The following is a 25801-nucleotide window of genomic DNA, read 5'->3' on the forward strand; positions in this document are numbered from 1 at the left end:
CGGGAACAGGACACGATAATTTTGATGCCCGTGCAAGCTAAAAACATGGGCAGTATAAGCAGCCAGTAATTGTTGGCGTCGTAACCGCAGTGGAGGGACACCTGCCTCCAAAAGTATGCTGTCCACAGGGCTGGTCCGGAAGGCACCAGTGGCAAGGCGTGTCCCACTGTGGAGGATTGGGTCCAGCACCCGCAACGCAGATGGGGATGCTGAGCCATAAGCCAGGCTCCCATAATCCAGACGAGAGTGGATTAAATCCTGGTAGAGCCGTAACAGGGTAGAGCGGTCGGTGCCCCAGCGGGTGTGGCTGAAGCATCTCAGAGCATTTAGATGCCGCCAACATGCCTGTTTAAGCGGCCGAATATGAGGCAGCTAAGTCAATCGGGCATCAAAAACTACACCCAAAAACCTGTGTTTCCACCACAGAAAGAAGTTCGTTGTCAAGATAAAGCCGCGGCTCACGATGGACCGCAGCGAGCCCGTTAATGGCTATTAAAAACAGGCAGACACTTAAAACAGAAACCTGTGGCACCCCGTTCTCCAGGACGTGTGAGGAACTATATGAGGCCGTGACTTGCATGCGGAAGGTACAATACGACAGAAAATTGCGAATAAAGATCGGCAGAGGGCCCCGAAGACCCCATCCATGAAGCGTAGAAAGGATGTGATGATGCCATGTCGTATCGTACGCCTTCCGCATGTCGAAAGAGACAGCGACCAGGTGCTGACGGCGGGCAAAGGCAGTACGGATGGCCGACTCCAGGCTCACCGGATTGTCGGCGGCAGAGTGGCCTTTACGGTACCCACCCTGAGATGGAGCCAGAAGGCCCCGAGACTCCAGTATGCAATTCAAGTGCCGGCTCACCATCTGTTCAAGCAACTTGCAAAGAACGTTGGTGAGGCTAATGGGGCGGTTGCTGTCCACCTCCAAAGGGTTCTTGCCTGGCTTCAGAATGGGGATAACAATACTTTCCCGCTATTGCGACGGAAACGCACCCTCGACCCAAATACGGTTGTAAAGGTCGAGGAGACGTCGCTGGCAGTCCACTGAAAGGCATTTCAGCATCTGACAGTGGATGCCATCTGGCCCAGGAGTGGTATCAGGGCAAGCGGCTAGGGCACTGCGAAATTCCCACTCACTGAATGGAACATTGTACGATTCTGGATGGTGGGTGCGAAACGAAAGGCTCCGACGTTCCATTCGCTCTTTAATGGAGCGGAAGGCCAGTGGATAATTGGCAGAAGCGGAACTCAGAGCTAAATGCTCTGCCAAGCTGGCAGCAATTTCTTCGGAGTCCGTACAAACAGCTCCATTCAGTGAGAGCGCAGGGACGCCGGCTGGGGTCCGATAGCCATAGAGGTGTCGGATCTTGACCCAGACCTGCGCTGGAGAAACATGGAGGCCAATGGTGGACACATACCGCTCCCAGCACTCCTGCTTGCTTTGTCGGATAAGGCGGCGGGCTCGCGCACGCAGCCGTTTAAAGGTGATGAGGTGTACAATGCAGGGATGTAGCTTGTGACGCTGGAGCGCCTGCTGGCGATCTTTAATCGCTTCAGCAATCTCAGGCATCCACCAAGGCACAGTCCGCAGCCGAGGGGACCCAGAAGAATGGGGAATGGCAGATTCGGCAGCAGTAACGATGCCAGTGGTGACCGATTGAACCACCACATCAATGTCATCACCAGAGAGAAGCTCAATAGCGGCAGTGGAGCAAAATAAGTCCCAGTCAGCCTTATTCATAGCCCATAGGGCGCAGAGGAGACCGACACTGTGGCAGTGACAGAAAGATCGGAAAGTGGTCACTACCACACAGGTCGTCATGCACTCTCCATTGGACAGACGGTAAGAGGCTAGGGCTGCAGATGGAAAGGTCGATGGCAGAGTACGTGCCATGCGCCACGCTGAAGTGTGTGAAGGAACCATCATTTAAAAGCGAAATATCGAGCTGTGCCAATAAATGCTCAGTGGTGGCGTCTCGACCTGTCGCCACTGACCCACCCCACAGAGGGTTATGGGCGTTGAAGTAGCCCAGTAACAAGAAAGGTGGCGGCAATTGGGCTATCAGAGCAGCCAGGACATGCTGCGCGACAGCACCTTCGGGTGGAAGGTAAAGACTGCAGATGGTAACAGCCTGTGGTGTCCACACCCGAACAGTGACAGCTTCTAAAGCTGTTTGTAGAGGTACAGCGCGCTGTGAAGAGAGTTAAGGACATATATGCAGATGCCACCAGACAACCTTTCATAAGCTGCCTGGTTCTTATAATAACCCCGATAGCCACGGAGGGCGGGGGTTCGCATTGCTGGAAACCAAGTTTCCTGAATAACAATGCAGAAGGAAGGGTGAAGGCTGATAAGTTGTCGGAGCTCAGCTAGATGGTGGAATAAACTGCTGCAGTTCCACTGGAGAATGGTATTGTCCATGACTGAGAAAGGCGTGACGGGACTTGGAAGGCACATTAAGCCGCTGGGTCACCTGCTGCCTCCAATTGAGCACCAGTGCTAGCGCTATCCATGGCGTCAGAGGGACCGGCGAGATCCGAGGTCCTCAGTGGATGCCAGAATCTCCACCTCGTCCTCAGACGCAGAGCTTGTAGGAAGCGGTGGGATGGGTGCCACCGCAATGCCGTCAGCCTTGGGGACTTTCATCTTCTTCTGTTTCTCTCGCTGTGCCTTCGGTGGTTCAGGCTGGGAGGGCTTCACTGGGTCAGTCTCAGGGACAGACGACGCCCGTGAGGCCCTATGACCAGGGACCGGTGGTTGTTTGAGCCACTTGCGGCTGTCTGCTTTTGTACCGGTGGGAACTTGCGAACAGAGGTCCCCAAGGGACCCCTTCCTGGTGAAAGGAGCCGAAGAAGTTTTACACTTATCCAGCTGGGAAGGGGGAACTAATGTCCCTGATGGTTGGGAGGGGGGGGGGGGGCGGGTGTTGCTCCTGAAGTAGATGGAGCAGGAGCAACTGGGAGTTAAGTGTCCCCCCACCATCAAGGGGGCAGGTGTGGTCCTCTGGCTCTGAGAGCTAACAGTGTGTGGTGCAGCTATAGGAACTGTAACAGGAGCGACAGTGGCGGCATAAGTGGACGTCATTCCTACAGGATGCAGTCGTTTAAACTTACGCTTAGCCTCAGTGTAGGTTAGCCTATCCAGGGTCTTGTATTGCATTATTTTCCGCTCCTTCTGGAGAATCTTACAGTCCAGCGAGTGACACAGATGGGAGGCGGGGCACATGGAGTATCAGGATGGGATGGTCGACCACAATCGCGACATATGAGGCTGGAAGCACAGCAAGAAGACATATGGTCGAACTTCCAACACTTGAAGCACCGCATCGGGGGAGGGATATATGGCTTGACATCACAACGGTATACCATCACCTTCACCTTCTCAGATAACATGTCACCCTCGAAGGCCAAGATGAAGGCACCGGTGGCAACTTGGTGGTCCCTCGGACCCTGGTAGACGCGCCAGACGAAATGGACCCCTTGTCGCTCTAAATTGGCGCGCAGCTCATCATCGGACTGTAAAAGGAGATCTCTGTGAAAAAGAATTCCCTGGACCATATTTAAGCTTTTATGTGGGGTGATAGTAACAGAAACATCTCCCAGCTTCGTACAAGCGAGCAAGGCTCGTGACTGGGCAGAGGATGCTGTTTTTATTAAGACTGACCCTGGCCGCATTTTGGACAAGCCCTCCACCTCCCCGAACTTGTCCTCTAAATGTTCTGCAAAGAACTGAGGCTTCACAGACACAAACGATTCCCCGTCAGCTCTGGTACAGACGAGATACCAGGGCGAATACCTTTTGCTATCATTCATAGCCTTTCGTTCCTCCCATGGTGTGGCCAGGGAGGGGAACGATTTGGGGTCATACATATTAGCCTTAAAATGAGCTTTGGAATGCTTAGAGACTGCTGACGGCTGGCCGCCAGCGAGAGATGATGTAGTACGCTTCATTGCGGGTCATCCGCCCTGATGCCACCTACTCCGACCAAGGGCCCTCCCCACGGGCGCCACCCAGCCACAACAAAGGCCACTCCTTTTAGTTGCCCCTTACGACAGGCAGGAATACCACGAGCCTATTCTAAGCCCCGAACCCGCAGGGGGTTGTGGCATATGCTCTTGCCGAAGTGTCAATCCTACAGTAATCTATAGCAGACTATAGGCGAAACTTCGCAAAGCTGCTGCTTTTCCTCTGAACTATTGAAAACACTTTCTGACCAGCAGCATGCATTCTGCTACTATGAATGGAAGTACTCTGAGTAACTCCTGAGTCAGGAGGACTGCTACACAAGCCCTTTTGCAACGTTGGATGTTGATACCCATCAGTGGTACACCCATCAGGGAGTTCATCAGTTTAACAAGTATAAGAGTTTCATCTTGGTCCCAAGAGGAGCAAAATAAAAGTCCACCTAGACAGAGCCACCCTCGCCTGGGTAAGCCTTATACAACTGAGGTACAGCAGGTTCCTCAGAGGTTGCTAGTCGTGCATCTCATCGCAGTTTGAGATTGAGGGTACTTTTGCAGAGGTTTTTATCATCCTTGTGATCCAGGCAAATAAGCCAAGTGCCTCATTTCCTGGGACACTGCATGCCCAGAGCTTACAGTTACAGAGGACTGGTTGTGCTCACCAGTCCTTGGTTTAGGAAACCCAGGTCACCAAACTAGCCCCAGCAAACAAACGCTGAGCTTCTTGAGGTGGGAAGCTACGACTGACCTGCCAGCAGGATCTGTCCTGATCAAGGAATAATGTTGGCTAGGTTAGTCATTCTCAGTCAGGTGTTAAGGTGCTTTCAAATCCGGCTGGAGAAAAGGCAGACCAGTTGGCCCACACCATATCAACAATGGGGATGAACCACCAGAAAGCCAGTGCTCTTATAGGGCATTTCCAGCTGAACAATGCATAATACAGGAGGAAATGGAGAAGATGCTGCAAGATGACATCACTGAACTTTCAGAGAGTTCTTGGTCTCTTCTGTGGTCTTAGTGAAGAACAATGATGGCACATGGCATTTCTACATTGAGCACCAATGAGTGAACAAAATCACGAAAAATGGTATCTATCCATTGCAGCATATTGATGACACCCTAGACTGTTCGAAAGCAACAAAAAATTTCTCCACAATGGATAAGCATCAGGCTGCTGGCAAATCAAAGTTGACAAGGCTGACTGGGAAAAGATTGCCTTCACAGCTGCTTGCAGCCTCTACGAATTTAAGGTCACACCATTTGAACTGCGTCAGGCTCCAGCTACCTTTGAACATATGATTGACATCCAGCATCAACATCTTAAGTGAATGACATGTAATTGCTATTTGAGAGACACTATCATTTTCTTGAAGATATTTTAAGCACATCTAGGCTGTCTAACAATTGTGCTGATGTGTGTTCAGACTGCAGGCTTGCATATAGAATTTGGATGCCCCGAAGAAAGACCTAGAGCAACTTCAAGCAGCGGCTTGATTTGGTATGGACTTTTCTGTCCGTGCAGTCAGTGGGACTATCAGAAAAGTTACTGAAGTACTACTTTGGGCCATATTTGCTCTTTTACTTTTAGTAATGATTACGACCCTTCGCCAAGAAGACAAGATGAAGAGATTTTATCCATGTCCTCCATATTACAGTCCTGTTACAGTCCAGGTAAATCTGTAATGCTGATCCAGAAGCAGCAGGTTTCTTCACAGAGGCACTATTAATGAATATATGTATCATAGCAATAACAAACATGACTTATGGCACACAGATTGCTACTTAGCGTAGAGAATACACATCAAGTTGCAGATGGGTACAATTAAAAGACACTCACATACAGCTTTTGGCTACAGCCTATATCAGTAAAAAAAACACACACACACACACACACACACACACACACACACACGAAAGTAAGCACACCTCACACATCTATGGCGGACAACCCCGGCATCTTGGGCCGGAATCATGCTGGAGTTGTGAGTGTGTGAGGTATGCTTGCTTGCTTGCTTTAGTGTTTGTGTGTGTGTTTTACTGGCAAAGGCTATGGCCAAAACCTGTATGTGAGTGTCCTTTAATTATGCCTGTCTGCAACTTTTGATTTGTCTTCTTTATGGTAAGTAGCAATCTGTCTTTTCCTACATTGTTGATATTCCTACCTGGAATTTCCATTGTAGATTTATGGAACATAGTACTTTATAGAGTACTATGAAGAATACATTGTGTGTAGCACTAAACACACTGAGTGGACAACAGTGATACAATTACAGAAAAGGCCGAGTACTCATTTGCAGTCACATTTAATAATACTGTTTAGTGGCTAGCCAGAGTGTGCCAGGGGGTGGACCCAGGGGGCCTCTATAAGAAGGCATGAGAACTGTATGGACGTACCGCCTTGGAGTTTACATCATTCCTCCCTTCCAAGGGTGGGAAATGGCATACATGAAAACACTACGTACAGAAAAATATGCATAGTACAGAAAAAATGCATGGTACAGAAAAAAAGCATTAGTACCGAAAAAAAGTGTTACTAAAAGAGCAATGGTACTGAAAAAAAGCAATGGTACCCATGAAAAAAAAAGAACACTGATTTCAAGGCACTGAGATTACATGCCTCGGAAAACACCAATGAGTGTGCTGACATCCGTTTCATCGCACGATGAATGTGGCTGCTGTAGAATGTGGCAGGCAGGCAATGGTGAGTAGGGGTGGAAGTGATGAGGGGGCTGTTTGGTGCAGCATTCCCCCTCTCGTCAGAGCCCGCAGGGCATGACTGGGGACAGCATCTCCATAGCAATGTCCTCGTAAAGGTCAGTGGTTCGTGCCAGAGGTGTCAGTGGGAGTGTCATAGGCAATGGCCACACAGGACCCAGCCATGGATATGACGGCGGCTGCGGCAGCAGGTGCAGCGGGAGCTGCACAAGCGACGGCAGTTGAGGAGTTGGGGTGGGGGCAGAAATCTCAGACAATGATTTGCCAGGCAGTGACCCCTGCTGCAAAACGACAGGACCATCTGCGACACAGGGACAGGCATTTGCGGGAGGGGGCCACTCCAGAAAAGATCCCACTGTGCGTGGCTGTAGATGGTTGAAGTGAAGTGAGTCCACACATCAGGAGTGCAGACAATGCTCAGGCACCAGCCCCAGTGACACAATGATGGCAAGAGCCCATTTCAGCCATCAGCTGAAACCACGAAACCAGACAGGCGTATCTGGCCGTCATAGAGCTGGTGACAGAGGTGGATGCAGTATTGGATGCGGCAGATGAAGGAGGGTCCATGGTTGGCATCCGTGTAGCAGCTCCACTGGGCTCTTATGCTCCACTGGAGCAAAATGATGCACACTCAAAAATTGGTCTACAGCGGCATCAGGGGACATACTGGGTATGTACTTCCCCATATGAGATTTAAATGTCCGAACCACGCGTACGGCCTCACCATTAGAATGAGGATGAAACAGGGAGCTTTGAGATGTGGAATACCATTAACCTGACAAACAGAAGTAAATTCTCAAGAAACAAACTGGGGGCCTTTAGTGGTAACCATGGTATACCGAAGTCCCTCAATTTCAAAACTCTTAAAGCGGAAATAGTGGCCACCACGGATGTGGACGGATGCAATGAGCCAGTAGTGATTTAGGAAGGGTCCAGCAAAATCGGCGTGTAGACACTCCGACGGGCAGTGTGGCATCGGCCTGGGGCAAAAAGCAACCCACAGTGCCACCTATTGCTGAACACAGTGTGCACAAGCAGTAATGTCTCCATCTACGCACGGTGGATACACATGTCAGCGAGCCAAAGATTTGGTGCAAGAGGTCCCCCAATGACCAACATGCAGAAGCCGCAGAACAGGAAGCAGGAACCACAAGCTGGGGAGCAGCACCCCCATAGGTAACAAAGGAATGCTGTCAAATGGCCAAGGGGTTTTTCCAGCCACTAGAACTGCACAAAAGAGAGGAAGTGACTATGTACAGGATCCATCGTGACAGTCGATGCTATCGTGGCATTAATGACAGGAAAACGGTTGATCGCGTTCGGTTCTCAGTTTCAATCTGCCCTGTGTCAGACCACTTCCAAACCAGATTAGCATCTCTTGTTGCTTACAGATGTCTCGCAGCATGCTTTTGGCATGGTGTTGATTCACAAATATGTGGACGGGTCTGAATGACACATCGTTCATGCTTCTAAGACTAACTCTACTCAGCAGCCATATTCTCAGATTGAAAAACAGGCTTTAGTGGTTGTGTTCGCCCTCAAGAAATTTCATTTATTCTTGTATGGTTCTTAGTTCCATTTAATTATGGATCACAAGCCTTTGGTTGCTCTTTTTAAGCCTTCACCTTCTGTGTCCGACAAGGCAGTGCACCGTTTACAGTATGGGCTCTCTTCCTCTCCCATTATCACTATTAGATCAATTAGCAGCCAAAGGCACAACATGCTAGTGCCAATGCCTTGTCTCACCTCCCAGTCGCTCGGACTCAATGTTTGAGCATGATGAGTTGCTCTGTTTCTATTTAGATACTGAGAACCAAACGCGATCAATGATTTTCCTGACATTAATGCCACAATAGCATTGACTGTCACCATGGATCCTGTACACAGACTTCATCAGTATGGTGGAAACGTCCACTTGCAGTGTATACAAACTGGCAATAATGTTACAACTACAAACACATAAAAAAAAAGATACAAGAATGTCTCACTCCAACAATAAAATGAAACTAATGAGACAACCGTGGTAAACAGGAAGTTTAGGGTGAGAACGAAGCTAAACATATGAAAATACAAAACATCACACCATCCCAAAACAAATATTTTAAAAAAGAATTCTCAACTTACAACATAATGCTACAGCCACAAAGCGAACAGCAATTGTACGCTTCACTCTAACTACAAAGCTCAAATGAAGCCTACAATACAAAAAAAATCAATATCCGCAATTCTGAAAAGCAGAATCAAACATTTCCCTTGACTTATACAGCTCAAATGAAACCCTCAATACCAAGAAACCCACACCTACAGCTCCGAAAAGTGAAATTGGACATCTACCTTGACCTATATAGGCCTAGCTCAAATGCAGCTCTCGATATCTACTGGCACTCCATAAAAATAAAATAAAATAAAATAATAAATAAAAACACAAACTTCACACACCTATTCAACTCACAAAACCCAAAAACCCCATACTCACCAGATCAATTAAAACAGAACTGAAATAATGTGCATGCCCCCCCCCCCCCCCCAAACACGCACACAATGACAAACACCAACTAATCACACCTAACAAAAATCCCTAACCCATAACTCACTGAAAACAATGAAAACACTTCCAATTACACGTTACAGACTCAAATAAACCCAAGTTACCACAGCAACAACCAAGACTCAAATGAACACACTACCACACATTAAACTGAACACATCAACATCCATCACTGGAGAGTGCCATCAAATTAAACAACATGACATCTACTAATACAACCAACTCAAAGAAACCACGGGTAAAAGCAGACATGTGGAATCAGATGCTTCCAATGACCTCCTAACAAAGGTTGAAACGGGCAAGATTCAGAATTATTAAGGTGTGGTAGCCTAATTAGGTATAACCGAAACAATGTTGAAGCAATGAGAAGATATACCGTCCTGGAATTTTTTAACAGTGTATCTGTATGGTAATGTACATTAGTTTCTTGTATGTAAAAGAAATTCACTTTTCTTCAAAAATACTTTTTTTTTTTTAATTTACGAGGCACTTTTCTCAAAAAAGACTGATAATGGCATCAGACTTTCAGTACCTCTTGTTAATAAAAGAATGATTAATTAAAATGGGGACTATAGTGAGAAAAAAAAATGGTTCAAATGGCTCTGAGCACTATGGAACTTAACATCTGTGGTTATCAGTCCCCTAGAACTTAGAACTACTTAAACATAACTAACCTAAGGACATCACACAGGATTCGAGGCAGGAGTCGAACCTGCGACCGCAGCGGAGAACAAGAACAAATTTACAAGTTATTTATAAGAAATATAACTTATTGTCTTTTACAACAAAAAAAAAACATTACTCATAACGAAAAATTACAGCAACAAATCTTTATCTGATTTGCAGATGACGTTTTTTTCAGAAATGGTACCTGAAGTTTGCTCATGTTAATATTGATCCTTCGTGACCTAAAGTGAGGAACCAAGCAGATCTCTCATGCCACTCCGGTGTAAGGAATGTGAAGACAGAATTAAACTAATGATAACCATTTACGCAATCATTCGCATCAACCTAAACCTAACATTACCAGATGTTACATTCACTTGGTAACATAACAATGAGGCATAAATGCACAAACAGTAGCGAAACTGACACACTATTTCTATTTCATCTATATAATTTTTTGAAATGCAAACTGTGGTCACAGACTGACTGGTCGGGTAGCCCAAGGTTTAGCTCAGGTTGAGAGGTGACAGTGACTGACTGAGAGCTGACCAAGGCATTAATCTGACAATGTGGATTTCGACGAAAGAGTTTTTATGGATTTTTGTCTTGGTTACGTCTTGAAAAATCAAATGAACACAAAATAAACATTATCTTCCTACTCATATTTTATTGCGAAAACTTATTGCATATCCAGTACATTACGAGTTTACACCGACAAAAAAAAAAAAAATATATATATATATACGTACCTCGCCCAAGAATATGGTATTCAAAAGCTCATCCACATTTTCATCACTTTTCATCATGTTTGACTTGGTACTTGTTATTTTTACAATTTTAGCCTTTCATTCCGTACGATCTTTAGTATTATCCTCATTTCTTTAACATTATTTACTGACAAAATTAATAATTTTATATTTAAGTTCGAAGAAATCGCACAAACTCTTAAGTACCATTTGTTAATATCAGTTCTTCTCCCATTTTATACATAAACAACATTCGACACTGTTACTATTTCACGTTTCGCGGCAGTACGTACTACAGCTGTTCTTTCAAATGAATACGTCTGTGTAGTATAATCTTTGCTGTACAATTGTTTGACTTTGATACTCTGTTATCTTTGCGAAAGTTCTGTGTTTTTATGTTCTCCGAGCGATTTGTTTACATTTCTTCGAAGCCCATACTGTGTTATGATTACTAAAGTATGGCAGCTATAAGAAAACTGCTGTCTGTGCATCATATTCTCCGAAACGGCGACCTACTAGCAGCAACCCAGCGTAAGTTCTTAAGCAGGCCACTTCTGTCTTGATTGTGCCGGTTTTCAGTTTTCTTGCCATAGGGTTGAATAAGTAATAAAGAAAGAGATGTCACCTGTCAACAATAAAACATAAGATAGAACCTCCGGTGCATGACATTGGCAATAAAGACACTCTTTGTGACTTTAACGTAATACATGATACGCCCTCTTTCAAGCAAGAAATGTAAGAGTCTGACGCTTTGTCGATGTCATTAAATATGAACCACATATTGAGATTGGGTGAGGCTGAGAGTAAAAATAAGCTGTGGTCTTTTCAAAGGAACAGTCGATACATTCGGAAGAAGGGACGTTGGAGAAGTATGGAAAGTATAGATCTGAAGAGCTCCATGCGCAAATTTGAATACCGGCCCCAGAAATGGAACACAAATGCCTTTAATCGCGAAGCCACGCTCTTTATATTTTTTCGACTGTGATATGCCCATGTGTTTTCCTGTAGATCATGTTTTATTTTTCCGTTCCAGCTGTGAAGAGGAGGTGAACCATTTTAATATAGTGCCTCTGATTTATTTATTTTTGTTCCTTCATCCAATGATCATATCACAGTTATGCCTATATAGTATTTGTCGAGGTAAAAAGGTGTCTATCTTTGGGCAAAAAATTACACAAATCATACATAACATGCTTTAAGAGAATAGGACAGAGAGCTTATGGGGATAAAACAGATGGTCAGCCGTTGCCTGTCCAGAGGACCATCTTGGCATTTGCCTAAGCAAGCTAGGAAAACTGAAAGAGCCACTGATACTTTTCCTACAGTATTTCGTGGTCCACAATTTTTGCAATTTGTAGATGGCCAGGGAATGTGCTTGTCAGAAAATTTGAATTTACTATATCTCATAGATGTACTGAAATGTATGTAATGCACTGCTTTTGTTTACTGTTGGGGAGCCCAGTGAATCTGAAATTGAAATAATGGCTTTGGAAACTTATCAATCTGTAGGTTAGCATGATGTCATTTTCATATACAGTATTTAAGGTGCTTCACATATTTAATACACTTTTTGTTATAAAAATTAAGACTCTTGCATAAATTCAGAAAAAAAATCTATTAGACAAAAAACATATCACCAAAGATTATTTTGATGCATAATGTATTTTACAGTAGGCAGTCTACAAAATGATAATGACATCACTACATACAAATGTGGGCGAAAATAAAAATGAGACAATAACATTGCACTCCAAAAATAAAATGAAACTAACTATAACCATGGAAAATTGGGAGTGTACAGCAACAATACTGCACCATCCCAAAACAAATACTATAAAAAAAATGGAAATTACAACTTCCTGCTACACCAACAAAACTACAGGAATTCTACATTTTCCTTGAGATTTTTTTAAAAAACCAAATATGCAGAACCACGATAAGAGCACTATCATTGAAAGTGAAGAGGACAATCAAGTAACGTATTCCAACTGACAACTGAGCTCAGTCTAACTAATGCTGTGGACAACAGTTTTATTTTGTTGTGTACTAGAGAAATGCATTGTCAGGGAAGTTACTGTGAGACATTATTCTATTGCTCTTAGATGTGTTACAGCCCCATTTAATATTTGTTCTTAACCCATATTATTTTACAATGTATCTTAAATTTACACCATTAAAAATGTTTTTAATAATCTGCAATTTTTCCATCCCTTGCAACGTGGAAACTATCACTCCTCAAGAAAAAGAGAATTGAACCTCCACCAGCTTGAACAGTCCCCTGCTAACATGCAGTGTCCATGGATTCATGAGGTTGTTTCCATGTGTTCGATACAATTTGATATGAGACTTGTCCTACCAATCAACATGTTTCCAGTGATCGGTAGTTCAAAGTCGATGTTGCCAGACCCAGGCAAGTTGTAAAGCTTTGTGCCATGCAGTTATCAAGGGTACATGAGTGGGCATTCAGCTGCAAAAGCCTGTATCGATAATGTTTCATTGAATGTTTCACACGCTGACACTTTTTGATTGCCCAGCATTGAAATCTGCAGCTGTTTGTGGAAGAGTTGGACTTTTGTCAAATTGAACGATTTTCTTCAGTTGTTGTTGGTCCCATTCTTGCACGGTCTTTTTCCGGCTGCAGCAGTGTTGTAGGTTTGATGTTTTATCAGATTCCTGATATTCACAGTAACTTGTGAAATTGTTGTAGGCCTATGGGAAAATCTCCACTTCATCACTGCCTCAGAGGTGCTGTGTTTTATCACTCATGCACTCATTATAACACCACATTCAGACTTACTTAAATCTTAATAACCTGCGAATTTAGCAGCAGTAGCTAATCTAAGAACTACGCCAGACACTTGTTGTCTTATACAGGCGTTATCAACCGCAGCACCATATTCTGCCTGTTTACATGTCTCTATTTGAATATGCATGCCTATACCAGATTCTTTGGCACTTCAATGCCTATAGATATTGCAAGATTTTCTTTTCTATCAATAAATACATCATATGTGATTCCAGTATAAAGATTTTGAACATGGTGAACCATTGATTGGTTTCCACACATGATGCATGCCTTTGGGACAATAATGGGTTACTTGTTGGAGATAGCGGAAATTCTCTCTCCAACCATCTTATGACTCCTGTGTTTTTACCTCTACACAGGAGCCGTAACATGCTACAACAGACTCCATGTTGCTACCAGATGTGTAATAGTGTGTACATTCAATGTGTGGAAGAGCTGTTTCCAACTTCTCACTATAACAGTGTGACATTAATGAAACAAGTGTGGAAATGTTATTGTGGATGCTGCAGTCCTGCACAACTTTGTAATAGAATTTACCTAATTTTCTAGTAAAATAACAAGTTGGTGTAAAGAATTTTCCTTCTTAAATGAATAAATAAGGCACTGGATTGTCACTACTGAAGTGAAATGTCACACATTTTATTTATGGACATTTTATAGTTAAATTTCACTCTTTCTTTCATTTTTTCAATTCGTTGATTAACATTTTCATTCTGCTTATTACCTCAGTGTACAAAGTTACACAATAAAAAAGTCTGCATTCCTAAGAAAAACTAGATGTCTGCTTTTATAATTTTGCTAATACAAATAAATATTAGAATGTAGTAATTAGAAAAATGAAATGTACTGATCCTGAAATAGAAAACACAAATATTATGTCATGTGAAAAACAGTAACATATTAACAATTGAAAAAAAAAAAAAACAAGTAAAATATACATATAAAATTTACAAAAACCTAAATTTCTCTAGCAAAATGCCTAAAGAACCGGAACATGAAGTTTGCTCCATTTCCTTCTTGAACTCATTCATAACTTCAGTTTTAAGGTTAAGCTCTTCTTCCATGATTTCCCTTTGTCTTTCAATTAACAACCTTTTCGCATTGTATTTCACTGGTATTAAACACATTTTAAATGAGTAATCTCATCTGCTTTTTCCAAGAACTCCCTGTTTTTACCTACAACCACATGTTCTCTGCCTTTTTAGATGGCTGCATCTTCTGATAATCTCTAACTATTGAATGCAAGCGAGGGTTCATGACTGTGGGATAATGTTTCATCTTCATCAAGTTTGTTGCCATCTTCAGAGTATTTATCATCGTTGATGTTACTTGAAAGGACCACATTGTCTTCAGTTGTGTCATCGTCATTAACTCCAGTTATTCCTTCGAAAACTTGGGGAACAAATCAGCAACTATTTGGCTCCTATCATGTATTTTAGCTTCAGATACTCCATTGCCAGTATGAAATTGTTCTTGATAAAATTTAGCTTTCATTTTTGTCGCTTTGCTTTCATGTTCTTCCAAATTACTTTAAGTTGCTCTTTTTTCCCAAGCATCCCTTTTCCGGATGTGAGGTCCGCCAGTTATGCAAAACACCATTTTTCTCAGTACCACCCAAACATGTTTCAGCACCACTGTGCCATCATCAGTGGGTTTTTGTTTTTATTTATTCTGCAATGTGAACATTTTTGTTAAATGATTATAAAATTATGTGCAGTTTTAGTTCAAACGACAGATTGTTTCTTTTTGTAAATACCTTTACATTTGGTGAGCATGAATTTTCTGGATCACTTTTGTGTTAATTATTACAGGTAGCTTGTCATCTGCAACCAAACGACATTTGTGAGAGAGTTTATTGCTGGGAGTTAACCTGTCTTCTAGAATGTAATTTAGTCTTTTGCAATGTTTTTGCACCTATTTTCATATTTACTTATGTTTTCATGTGGCAAGCACTTCCATTCTTCGCATCATGCTGAGATGTTGTGATCCATACGTTACTATAACAAGTATTTTCCACAAATAATGCAGTAAAACACTTTTCTCTACACCAGAACACAATGTGGTTGTGGTTTGTTATGTGTCCCAGTCCAGTTAGTGTTCATTTGTTCACCAGAGAGTTCGTCACCAAATTTGAATTTTGTTTGCATTTTATCTGTGTGTGTGTGTATGTGTGAAGATCTGTTGTTTTAACTAAAAATGCCCATAATTTTATAATCATTTAACAAAATGTTCACATTGCAGAATAAATAAAAACAAAAACTCTCTGATGATGGCACAGTGGTGCTAAAACATGTTTGGGTACCAAGAAAAACAATGTTTTGCATAACTGGCTGACCTCACATCCCAAAATTTTAACTGCAAACATGGCCAGTACAAGGAGCTGAAATTAAAGAAAAATGGACATCCTTTTTCCTTTTTAGTAATTTTAGGTCGTGCTTGATATTTAGTAGTAGTTATGGACTTTTTCTTATTTCAGCAAATCACTCTTTTTTTTTTAATTGTCCGGTATGTTTTTTAATGTTTCTTAACACTCAAATTGTCCTTGCTTCCTTCCATGTTCCTGTTATCTCATGGATCACGTTGTAAAAATATTTTATCAGTTGCTGCTTAAATTAACATGTGTCACTCACCAATAATGGACAGTGATGACTGTAGATAGGGAAGGTATGGACTGAACAATAGATTTATCCATTATTAGCAAGTTCCTTTTTCATAATACACAAATATTATCATTAATACAATATTATTAAGCTTTTTTTAAATTTTAATAATCCTTTCTAACATTAATTAGAACACAATATTACTTTCAACAGGTGTTGCAATAATGTCTGCCAACTATCAATAGTTTGCAAGAAGAAATGAAAACCAGGAGCCTGTGGTGTCCAGAAATGGCTTACCACTTTAGTAAAAAGGTGTTACTATTTTAGTTACAACTAAAGAAGTAAATAGAAATTGAGCTCTCCAACAGTTATTTAGGGTATATTACTACAGAAATAATTTACTAAAGTAGTCCAGACTAAAGAAATAAGAGTTACTACAAGAATAAGTTATACTAGTTTCGTGCTCACCACCCTAAGTTAGGGGAGTATGGGGACCAAGTAATTGGTCCTCCTCTAACCATGCAGCAATTAGCATAATGATGAATCAAGTGTTGGTGAATAAGAGCACTAAAATGGACAGATGCACCATTGTGCACGAAGTGCATCTGTTATCGGAGTTGTAGTGAAAGATCTTCCAATACAGGAGGCAGCCTTCTGCATGAGAACCATCTGTACCTCTGCCCATTCGGATGTTATGGAAATATAGAGGGTCCTGTCAAGTGGACCTCGATAATTCCTGCCCAGATGTTGATGGTGAGCCTTTGTTGATGGGTAATTTCTACAGTTGCATGTGGATTGACATATGCCTCTCCACTATGGAAAGTTTGGGTGCCATCGCAAGTGAATGTTGTCTCACCCATCCCTAACATAACTGCTGTAAAAGCAAGCCTCATTCCACATTGTTGGATAAACCATTGACAAAACACGTCTTACAGGAAAATCTGGAGGAACCAATTCGTGAATCTGCTGTAGGTGGCTTTTGCCTGCACAGGCATCACAGTGTTGTAAGGGACCTGCAGCTGATGACGTAAGTGCCAATTGCTGATGTGTGGCCTATGTTTTGCACCATCAACAATAATGCCCTCATTTGCGGGCATGATGTGTTGTTGCTGTCCTCTTGTTCCAAATAAAGGTGTGAAACTACCAAGCTTTTTGTACCAGTCTTATACAATCCTTCAATCCCTGTATTTTATCTCTGCTGCCTTCAGAATTTCGAAGGGTGTATTGCAGTTGACATTGTCAAATGTTTTCTCCAAATCTACGAAAGCTATGAACATAGTTTTGCCGTTTCTTAATCTATCTTCTAAGATAAATTACAGGGTCTCATATCTGTTATCTTCATCCATGTCCTCTTCTCTTTTTATAATACTGTTGTAAAGTTCACTTCACTTGTATGGTCCCTCTGTATACATGTCCCACCTTTCCTTCTTGTCACCTGAGAAAAACTGGTATAGTTCCGCATTTTTTTACGGTGGTAAGGGGCAGTATCATGAAGAATGTAATGAAAAATCCTGACCTGTGGGATGTGTGTGTGAAGGTGGAGCCATGTGAAGGTCCCTTTTGTTATGTTTTCTTGAATTTCTCAAAAATTTGGCATCTAGTGAAGATGTTTACCAGTACAGAGTTAATTTACATTAAATTTCCTGCACAAAGGTTCAATTCTCTTTTTCTTGAGGAGTGATGGTTTCCACATTGCAGGGGATGGAAAAATTGCAGATTATTAAAAATATTTTTAATGGTATAAATTTAAGATACATTGTAAAATAATATGGGTTAGGAACAAATATTAAATGGCTGTAACACATCTAAGAGCAATAGAATAATGTCTCGCAGTAACTTCACTGACAATGCATTTCTTTATTACACTACAAAATAAAACTGTTGTCCACAGCATTAGTTAGACTGAGCTCAGTTGTCAGTTGGAATATGTATTTGACATCTACATTCACATTGTTTTAATATCTAGATGAGAACATTTGGCTAACATCATTTTCCTTCTGCCTAAAACTGAAGAATTACTTGCTAGTTGAGCTATACATACCTGTACACAGTATAAAAGATTGTTACTCAGCAGTTTGCAGAAATAATAAAACAGTGATATTATGCTCTGTGCACTTCTGCAAAGCTGCAACATTATTGATTCCAAAACTCAAACAGAAAGTTCAAAATATTACATAGATAGATTTCATGCATGCATGCTAAACAGGATATTCATTCTTGTTTTTATTACACATTGCTTTCACTTTTCCGGTTTTTAAAGCTAAGTGGATATTGTTAAATAAAAGGAAATGCAAACACTTAGAAGTAAGCATGTGAATTTTGTTAATTATTTTCGTCTTTGAAGCAAGAAACAACAAAGGAGTAAAAAATCCTTTAATTTTATTGTCTCATTTGATAGAGTGTATCTTTTAGAACAAGAATAAAAAAGTGTTACTTGATTATCCTTTTCACTTTCAATGATAGTGCTCTTATCATGGTTCTCCATATTTGCTTTTTTTTTTAAATTGAATACTGCAATTAAAGATTTTTTTTGTGCCCATTTGAAGTCTCATGCTGTTTTAACTTGCACATTTTTTATCTCTTTACATAATAATTCACACAAAAATAAAATTTTATCAGTATTCATTGGAAAACAAGGAAGAAATAAATTATTTTATATATTTGAAGACCCTGTATTTCCTTTGCATGACATCCAATATCTGTTAAATTCCAAAAACTTTAACAGGTTGTAAAATCTAAATGGGTTGAGTTAGAGCGGAAATATTTTGCTTCCTTAATTAGATTCGTAAAACAAACAAATCAAAATATGAGACAATGAGTGTCAAATCTTTTTGTGTTAATTTTATATGGAATGACCCTTATGCTTAATCTTACAACAATATTAGACAAGTAATGTAAATTATCTCTGACAATACTATACATGTAATCTAAACTGACACCAAAAGTTAACACAGAACTCAAATCTACCCAATCATTATGAAACTCTATGTTCCACTAGTTCAGTTGCAATTTTGCCATTAAAAAAAAAATACCTAGATAATTTTCCCCAGATAGACTTAATAACTACCATTTCTGGGGAAAAAGGTGTGTTAACAGTCAACTGCACATCAGGTTGGACCATTAACTGTGGGAGGACCAGCAGTAGCAAACTACTTGGAAGACCACTATCGGTCATTTTGACCGGTGACGTCTCTCTCTCTCTCTCTCTCTCTCTCTCTCTCTCTCTCTCTCTCTCTCTCTCTCTCTCTCTCTCTCTTTCTTTATTTCTCTCTTCTCTAGTGTTATTTGTTGAGTTAATTCAGTGCTGTGTCTTTAAATGTCACTTGTGTATTATGCTTGCACTACCAATGTGATAAGCTTAAATTTTTCTGTAGAAACTACATTAAACTAAAGAAAGAAGGATCAATGTAAAGAATACATTGTAAATACAGTATTAATTAAAACTAAACTTCCAAATGCAAATAAAATAATGTTTTTGTCTCTATGACTTGTTGTCAATCAAAGCTCCAAACAGGCCATAAACATATATGTATTAGGAAATATAAAGAAAATTGAGCATAAATCACTGTGGCAGTTATGTGAAAATAACATTTTTTTCCTGTTACAAGTTTTCAATTAAAGCCACCATCTTTGTCAAAATGCTGTGCATAGACATACTGAGCACTTCCAACTCATGGACCACATACAAATTTCTTGCACTGCACACACAGATTTCTTAAAATTTTGTTTGAACTTTTGCATCTTCTTATGTGGCAGGTCTTCTGTACTGGTTCCTTACATATTCCAGTGGTCACAGTCAATGTATGAGTAGGCTTTTTCCTTGATTGTACGTACGAAGAGAAGAGTTCTTCTGCTAATTTAAAAAAGAGACAGTTGCCTACTAACATTTCATTGGCACCCATTTTGCTTTCACTCTGTCAGAATAAGCTCTTTTCCACTCATACCAAGTTGTTCAGGTATTCCTGGGTTTATCTGTCAGGCCAACTGTACAGGCATGACATTTTTGCCTTTTTTTGTCTACTCAGAACCACCTGTAAAGTGGTTGAGCAGCAGGTAGTAGCAACACTAGACAGGCAAATTGTACCACATGATGTCTACTGGATTATATGAGGAGTACCCAATAAGTAAGTTGCCCCTATTAAAAAAAAGAAAGAAAACATTACACACAATGTATCATGTTGAACAAATTTTGTTGACATCATGCAGTGACTCTGTTACTTTTCTACATAATCACCATGTTTTCCCAAGCTTTTTTGGTAATGTGACAAAAAGTTTTTCCAAGCCAGTGTTGCACCAGGTCCTGTGCTTGTGAACAGCTTTTCTCTGTTGTTGTGACTTCATCATTGGTGTTGGAGTGCTTGCCTCCAAGATGACCCATGAGCTGGGGGGGACATGAGAAAATCATTTGGCAAAATATGGTGAATATGGTAGATGCAGGAAAACTACCCAGTTGAATTTTCCAAACTCCGACTGGGTTATGTGAGCTGTATGAAGTCAAGCTTTGTTATGAAGGAAGAGAACTTTCCAACGCACAAGTCCAGGTGATTTTATTTTGACAGCAGCTCGCAGATTCCTCAAAACATCACTGTACTGATTTTTATTCATTATGGTTCTACAAGGCAAGTACTAAATGATCAAAACCCATTAACAGTCCCAAAAGATAGTTGCCATAACTTTTCCTGCTAAATTTGCGATCTTTGTCTTTTTGGGGGCAATTTCCCCAGGTTTCTTCCACATCACACTGTGATAATTTCTCACAGAAGTCAGTGATGGACACAGGTCTCATCCTCAGTGACAAGCCATTTGAAGAGCAGATCTCCCTGTCCCTAATGCATGTCCTGACACACACACATTCTGGCCGAATCCACCTGTTGCTGCTGATGGACATCACTTAGCAAACATTCCACCTGTCATGCACAGACTATGTGGTTTTGCAGATGTTAGGATCTTTGTGATGTGTGAGTGTTTAATTGCAGCTCCAGGAGGTAGCCACATTTGGACGTTATCAGCAGTAATGCGTCAGTCTTCCTTGACAACATTGAAAATTGCAGTAATGGCACCAATGCCTGTTGCCATAACCTGCCATCTTCCTCCCTGTGCACTGTTCATAAAGCACATCTTTGTGCCCTTCCACAAACTGTAGACACTAACACTGAACCATTTGAATGTTTGTACAGCCTTCACCATACACAGAGGTTATTCATGATGGGTGTTGACAGTGGATAGTTGTTTCACTGTGAAAAATTGAATAACAGAGCATAGGTCACAAGTGGACATACTTTGTAGTGGTAACTGGCAGCCTACGGCAAGATACTGTGGCTTGCATCTAAGCTGGTGTGAGCATTGTTAGCATGTACCAGTCAAATTTGCCAGCCCTCTTGAGTCCCGGGCACAGTTTATTTTGTGGAGAAATAAAATAGGGCAACTTACTGGGCAACCATCATATTTCATGACTTGAGGGTGGCGTTAGTAAGTAGTGTCAAAGCTTTTTTGCAACATGGTGATAGTTTCTATGTAGTTCTCCTATCTGTAGAATATTCATTTTGTCCATTAAATGAGTCAGAATTATGGCTAAACAGAACACAAATCGGCACAAATTATATAAAGAAACCACACATATTTAGAGAAGGAACTGAGTGTTTCTATTTTCCTGGTCAGTGGATTTGGGAAAGAACTGTATATTTCCCAACACTCAGTATTTATATATGAATAATGTTTCCTTTTTTGTCTATATTGTTGAATTGAAGCAAAGCAATGAACAAACTGAAGATTTGTTTAAATGACACAATGCTGTGGAATGTATTGTTACATTTTAAAGGGTATGCTCGCAGCTTTGTTGAAGGTATGTTGTTCTTCCGTTGCAGTTACACTCTTTTTTTTTTGTGCTAAATAGTTTTGAAAAGTAAGCAAGAAAAGCTGAAGTTAATGTTCTAGTCAACAAATTTTCTAGGTGCAGTGCATTTCACAAACCAAATGAATGCCTACATATATGATTTTTTTCTTTTCCTTTTTGCACTAGAGAGATCAGTGAAGCGTTGGGTGGCACCTACGTTGCGGGAATTGAAAAAGAGGAAAGACAGACTTGGTCCAGAACCAATACAAAAGCGATCCTCCTTTTTGGAATGGTAAGTTTTCAGTTTTATGCACACTAAACACCCTCCCCCCCCCCCCCCCCCCCACACACACACACACATGTGTGGAGAGGGGGCAAGAAATAAAGTAGCTGTGCTTATATGTGCAAAAAAAATGGGACTTCACTCAATGAGTAGGCCTACAGATACATATTTATTTATTTGCTGTCCATATAGCTGCCAGTTTTGAGGCAGTGTCATAGCTTTAGTTATATTGAGATACTAATTTGTACTAATTATACTTCTCTTACTAGTAACAGATAACTATGTATTAGTATGAAAAGTGAAGACCATAAATTGTCAGTTTTCTGTTACAAAAACAAGCTTATGGTTATATGAACTGCCAGTTTTACAGTGAGACATTACAGTTTGAAATATTCTGTTGACTAACAGCATTTCGTTATTAATAAGAGCTTCAGTTTATTCTTTAAAGTATTTACATTAGCCATCTTAAAATCAAATGTTAGTCTGTTGTAAAAGATTGTCCCTATTATATGGTTTCATAATCAGAATTTACACCAAAGGTACAAACACCAAGAAAAACAATTGCAACCCAATATTGGCAATATACTTAATAAGGGATGGTTTTTAAAATATTTTTATTTATTTTTTATTCATGTCAGATGCATGGAAGTAAATCTTTAATTAAGAAAATAGATACATTTCATGTATCACAACAAGCATTTCTTTTCATCCAATTCTGGACTTCATCCTTTCAATTGGCCTGTGTTTATGCTTTTGCATACATTATGTATTTGTCATTCTTCCAGCTAAAAATTGTTTTTCAGTGCCCCTATTACTTCTTACATAAGTGAACACTTTCTACTTGCACTATATTTTAACTGTTTACAATACCCTTTTTTAGAGGCCTTTTATTGTATCTGTATATGAACCAAAAACGACCTACCACTGCTGCTGCCTTACTGTTACTCTATTATTTTTACTATATGGTAGTATGTTCATACCCTTTCTGTTGTCTAACAAAACTGTTTTATCTGTACCCTATTCATTACTCTTAGAATGTCTTTGACCCCTACTAAGCAGCAAGAAAGTTATTTGATACACCTTTTTATGCATATACTTACTGTATTGTTAAAAGACTCTAAACATTCTACAGAACATGCTCTTTGTGACATGAAGGCTGAGTGTCTGAGGGTGTACAACCGTAGGTTCAGTACATTAGCATTGTCATGAACTTGTTTCCTCTTACAGTGAATCAGTAGAGAGAAATACATGAATTCAAATAGGACAGTAATGTAGGGTCGTGCAGGGCTAGCTAATCTATCAGAAAGGTTTCAGAGAAGTTTGAAGTGCCATGTCTGTAGTTGAAGAAGGTGAAGTGAAGACATCAGGAAACAGATAGCCAAGAGAAGTAGTAGTAGCAGTAGTAGTAGTGGTGGTGGTGGTTGTTGTTCAATTTATTTATCCGCAGGCCTATTTTACAAGGAGATTTGATATGCCTCAGTATTACAATTTAAGAACAAGAAAAATAAAGTAATTCAAATAAAGACACATTTAGAGACTTCGTAGGTTTAGAATGACAAAGATGGGGCGGGCCATGGCCTAAAAGTAGAACCATCCAGGCACGCCTGCAATAATTCAGAGAAATCACCAAAAACTGAAATCAGGATGGCCAGATGAAAACTGGAACCTCCACTCTCCCAAATATAAGACTACTCTGTTTAAAACAATGCTGTCTCATTCGGTTTACCTGTAGTGTACAGTACTGTTTTATAAATAAGTTATTAAATAATGATAAAAGGTTACTGCTCGTTTGTTCATTTATTTCTCATTCCAAGTAAGTCTACATACTATACACGCATTGTTTCATAACATTACATACACCATCAGCTGATGTCAGGACCATTTTGTGCACAGCAACTTCCCATTTTCCAACTTGAAAAACTGGTCAGCATCCCTCTACAGTGTCCCCCAAGGAGGCTCACAAATTTTTTGCGAGTATGTGCTTGGCTCTCACAGAGCAAGCAGAGCAGTACTCTCCACAATACTTGGTTTGTACAAGGACCGATGGTGATTCCTTCTTGGACACAAAGCCCTTGTTCTTTATGGAGAACTTAGAACACAAGTTTGGGGAAGTGGCAGTCATCTCTAAAAGGAAAGTGGGTCAGTTCTGATCTAAAAGGCATCGCCTGCCCAGTCGCAGGCACTGCTCGCTTGTAACAAGCTGGGTGACATACCGGTGACCGTCACTCCTGATAACTGTTTAAATTCAATTCAGGACATCGTTTTCCATAGAGACTTGCTCTTAGAATCAGATGATCAGTTTCGTGCCAACTTGGAGTGATGGGTTGTACACTTAGTCCATCGTGTACACAGGGGGCTGAAGGACAGTAGGGTCACTGGCCTCCACATCCCATCCGCAGACAAAGACCCTTCCTCTGGCTTTTCTCCCCAGGCCGGTCAACAAGTGGACATCAGCCAGTGGCTGAAAGAGCTGCAGGCTGCAAGTTGTGCTCTAAGAAGAGAAAAGACCAGATAAGGTCCATCAAGAAGAAGGATATTCTGGTGGCCCCCACACCACCAGATCCCACCCGTTCCACTCCTGTGATATAGGCGGGGATTCAGTTGGCCCCTGAGGTGCCTGTTCACATCACACAATGGAACCCAGAACATTTGAATATTGGTGCCGTAACCTCTTAACAAGTGACAGAAGGTGACCCTAAAACATAACCTGCCCCCTTGGCCCCTTCATGTCATAGTACATTAACAACACTATTCTCCAGTGGAATTATATTGGTTTTTTCCTACTACCCTGGGTGAGCTATGATGTCTTTTAAGCACATCACCTGCCTTCTGCATTGACCCTCAGGAGACTTGGTTTCCAGCAATGCAGGCTCCAGCCCTTTGTGGGTACTGGGGATGTTATAAGAACCATGCTACCTATGACAGGGTGTAGGGCAGAGTTTGCATACATGTTCTAGACACACTAAATAGTGAACTCGTGCTTCTTAATACACCTTTAGAGGCTGTGGCTGTTTGGGTAAGAGCATTTCAGGATATTACCACGTGTAACATTTACCTCCCTCCCAACTGCGAAATGTTTCAGAACTACTGTTTTCATTGGTTTTTCAGCTCCCTCCACCTTTCCTAATCTTGGGTGATTTTAATATCCATAACCCTTTGTGGGGTGGACCCATGGTAAAAACCTCAAAAAATTTCTGGCATGAATTGATCTTAGACTTTTGAGTACTGGTATCCCCACACTCTTCAGTGTGACACAAGACCATAGACCTTTCCATTTGCAACCCTTGTCTTCTCCCATCCATTCACTGGAGGGTCCACAATTGACCTATGTGGTAGTGACGACTTTTTGATCTTCCTATCCATCCCTCAGTGTCACTCGTGGATGCCTGCCTAGGTGGGCTCTCAATAGTGCTGACTGGGGTGCTTTCACATGTGGTGTCAATCTTGACTCCCTGCCGCATGGAGATATCAATGAAGCAGTCCAGAATACAACTACAGCCGTTCTTTTGGCAGCGGCGGATTTAGGGATCCCCTGTTCCTTGGGCCTGCCCTAATGGAAGGCAGTACCTTGGTGGTTCTTGGACATTGCAGAGACCACTCAAAACAGAGAGTGAGCTCTTGAACGTTGTAAGTGGCAC

At 41.2% G+C, this 25801-nt stretch overlaps 3 protein-coding genes across 5 annotated transcripts in view; 1 reads left to right on the forward strand and 2 right to left on the reverse strand.

Annotated features, from left to right (window-relative positions):
* Positions 1-10950, reverse strand: part of LOC126284141 (zinc finger CCHC domain-containing protein 17-like) — a 56539-nt gene extending 45589 nt beyond the window's left edge. Inside the window, exon 1 of one of the 3 annotated variants that reach the window (XM_049982858.1) lies at positions 10645-10950. In XM_049982858.1, coding sequence (XP_049838815.1) covers positions 10645-10701 — 57 coding nt within the window. In that variant the 5' untranslated portion in view covers positions 10702-10950. Of the gene's footprint in view, positions 1-10100; positions 10196-10644 lie in introns of those variants that run through there. The other 2 variants (XM_049982857.1, XM_049982859.1) reach the window with 2 other exon arrangements.
* A 132-nt stretch (positions 10951-11082) lies between these two features.
* LOC126284140 (39S ribosomal protein L44, mitochondrial) overlaps positions 11083-25801 on the forward strand; it is a 42972-nt gene continuing 28253 nt past the window's right edge. Inside the window, exons 1-2 of the mRNA XM_049982856.1 lie at positions 11083-11172; positions 22067-22172. Of these exons, the coding sequence (XP_049838813.1) occupies positions 11100-11172; positions 22067-22172 (179 nt within the window). The 5' untranslated portion in view covers positions 11083-11099. The remainder of the gene's footprint in view (positions 11173-22066; positions 22173-25801) is intronic.
* LOC126284139 (D-altritol 5-dehydrogenase-like) overlaps positions 11184-25801 on the reverse strand; it is a 190268-nt gene continuing 175650 nt past the window's right edge. The window contains exon 10 of the mRNA XM_049982855.1: positions 11184-11266. The gene's annotated coding sequence lies outside the window, so the exon portion shown is untranslated. The remainder of the gene's footprint in view (positions 11267-25801) is intronic.

This window comes from Schistocerca gregaria, chromosome 8 (genome assembly GCF_023897955.1).
Source record: "Schistocerca gregaria isolate iqSchGreg1 chromosome 8, iqSchGreg1.2, whole genome shotgun sequence".
In the NCBI taxonomy this organism is placed as follows: Eukaryota; Metazoa; Arthropoda; class Insecta; order Orthoptera; family Acrididae; genus Schistocerca; species Schistocerca gregaria.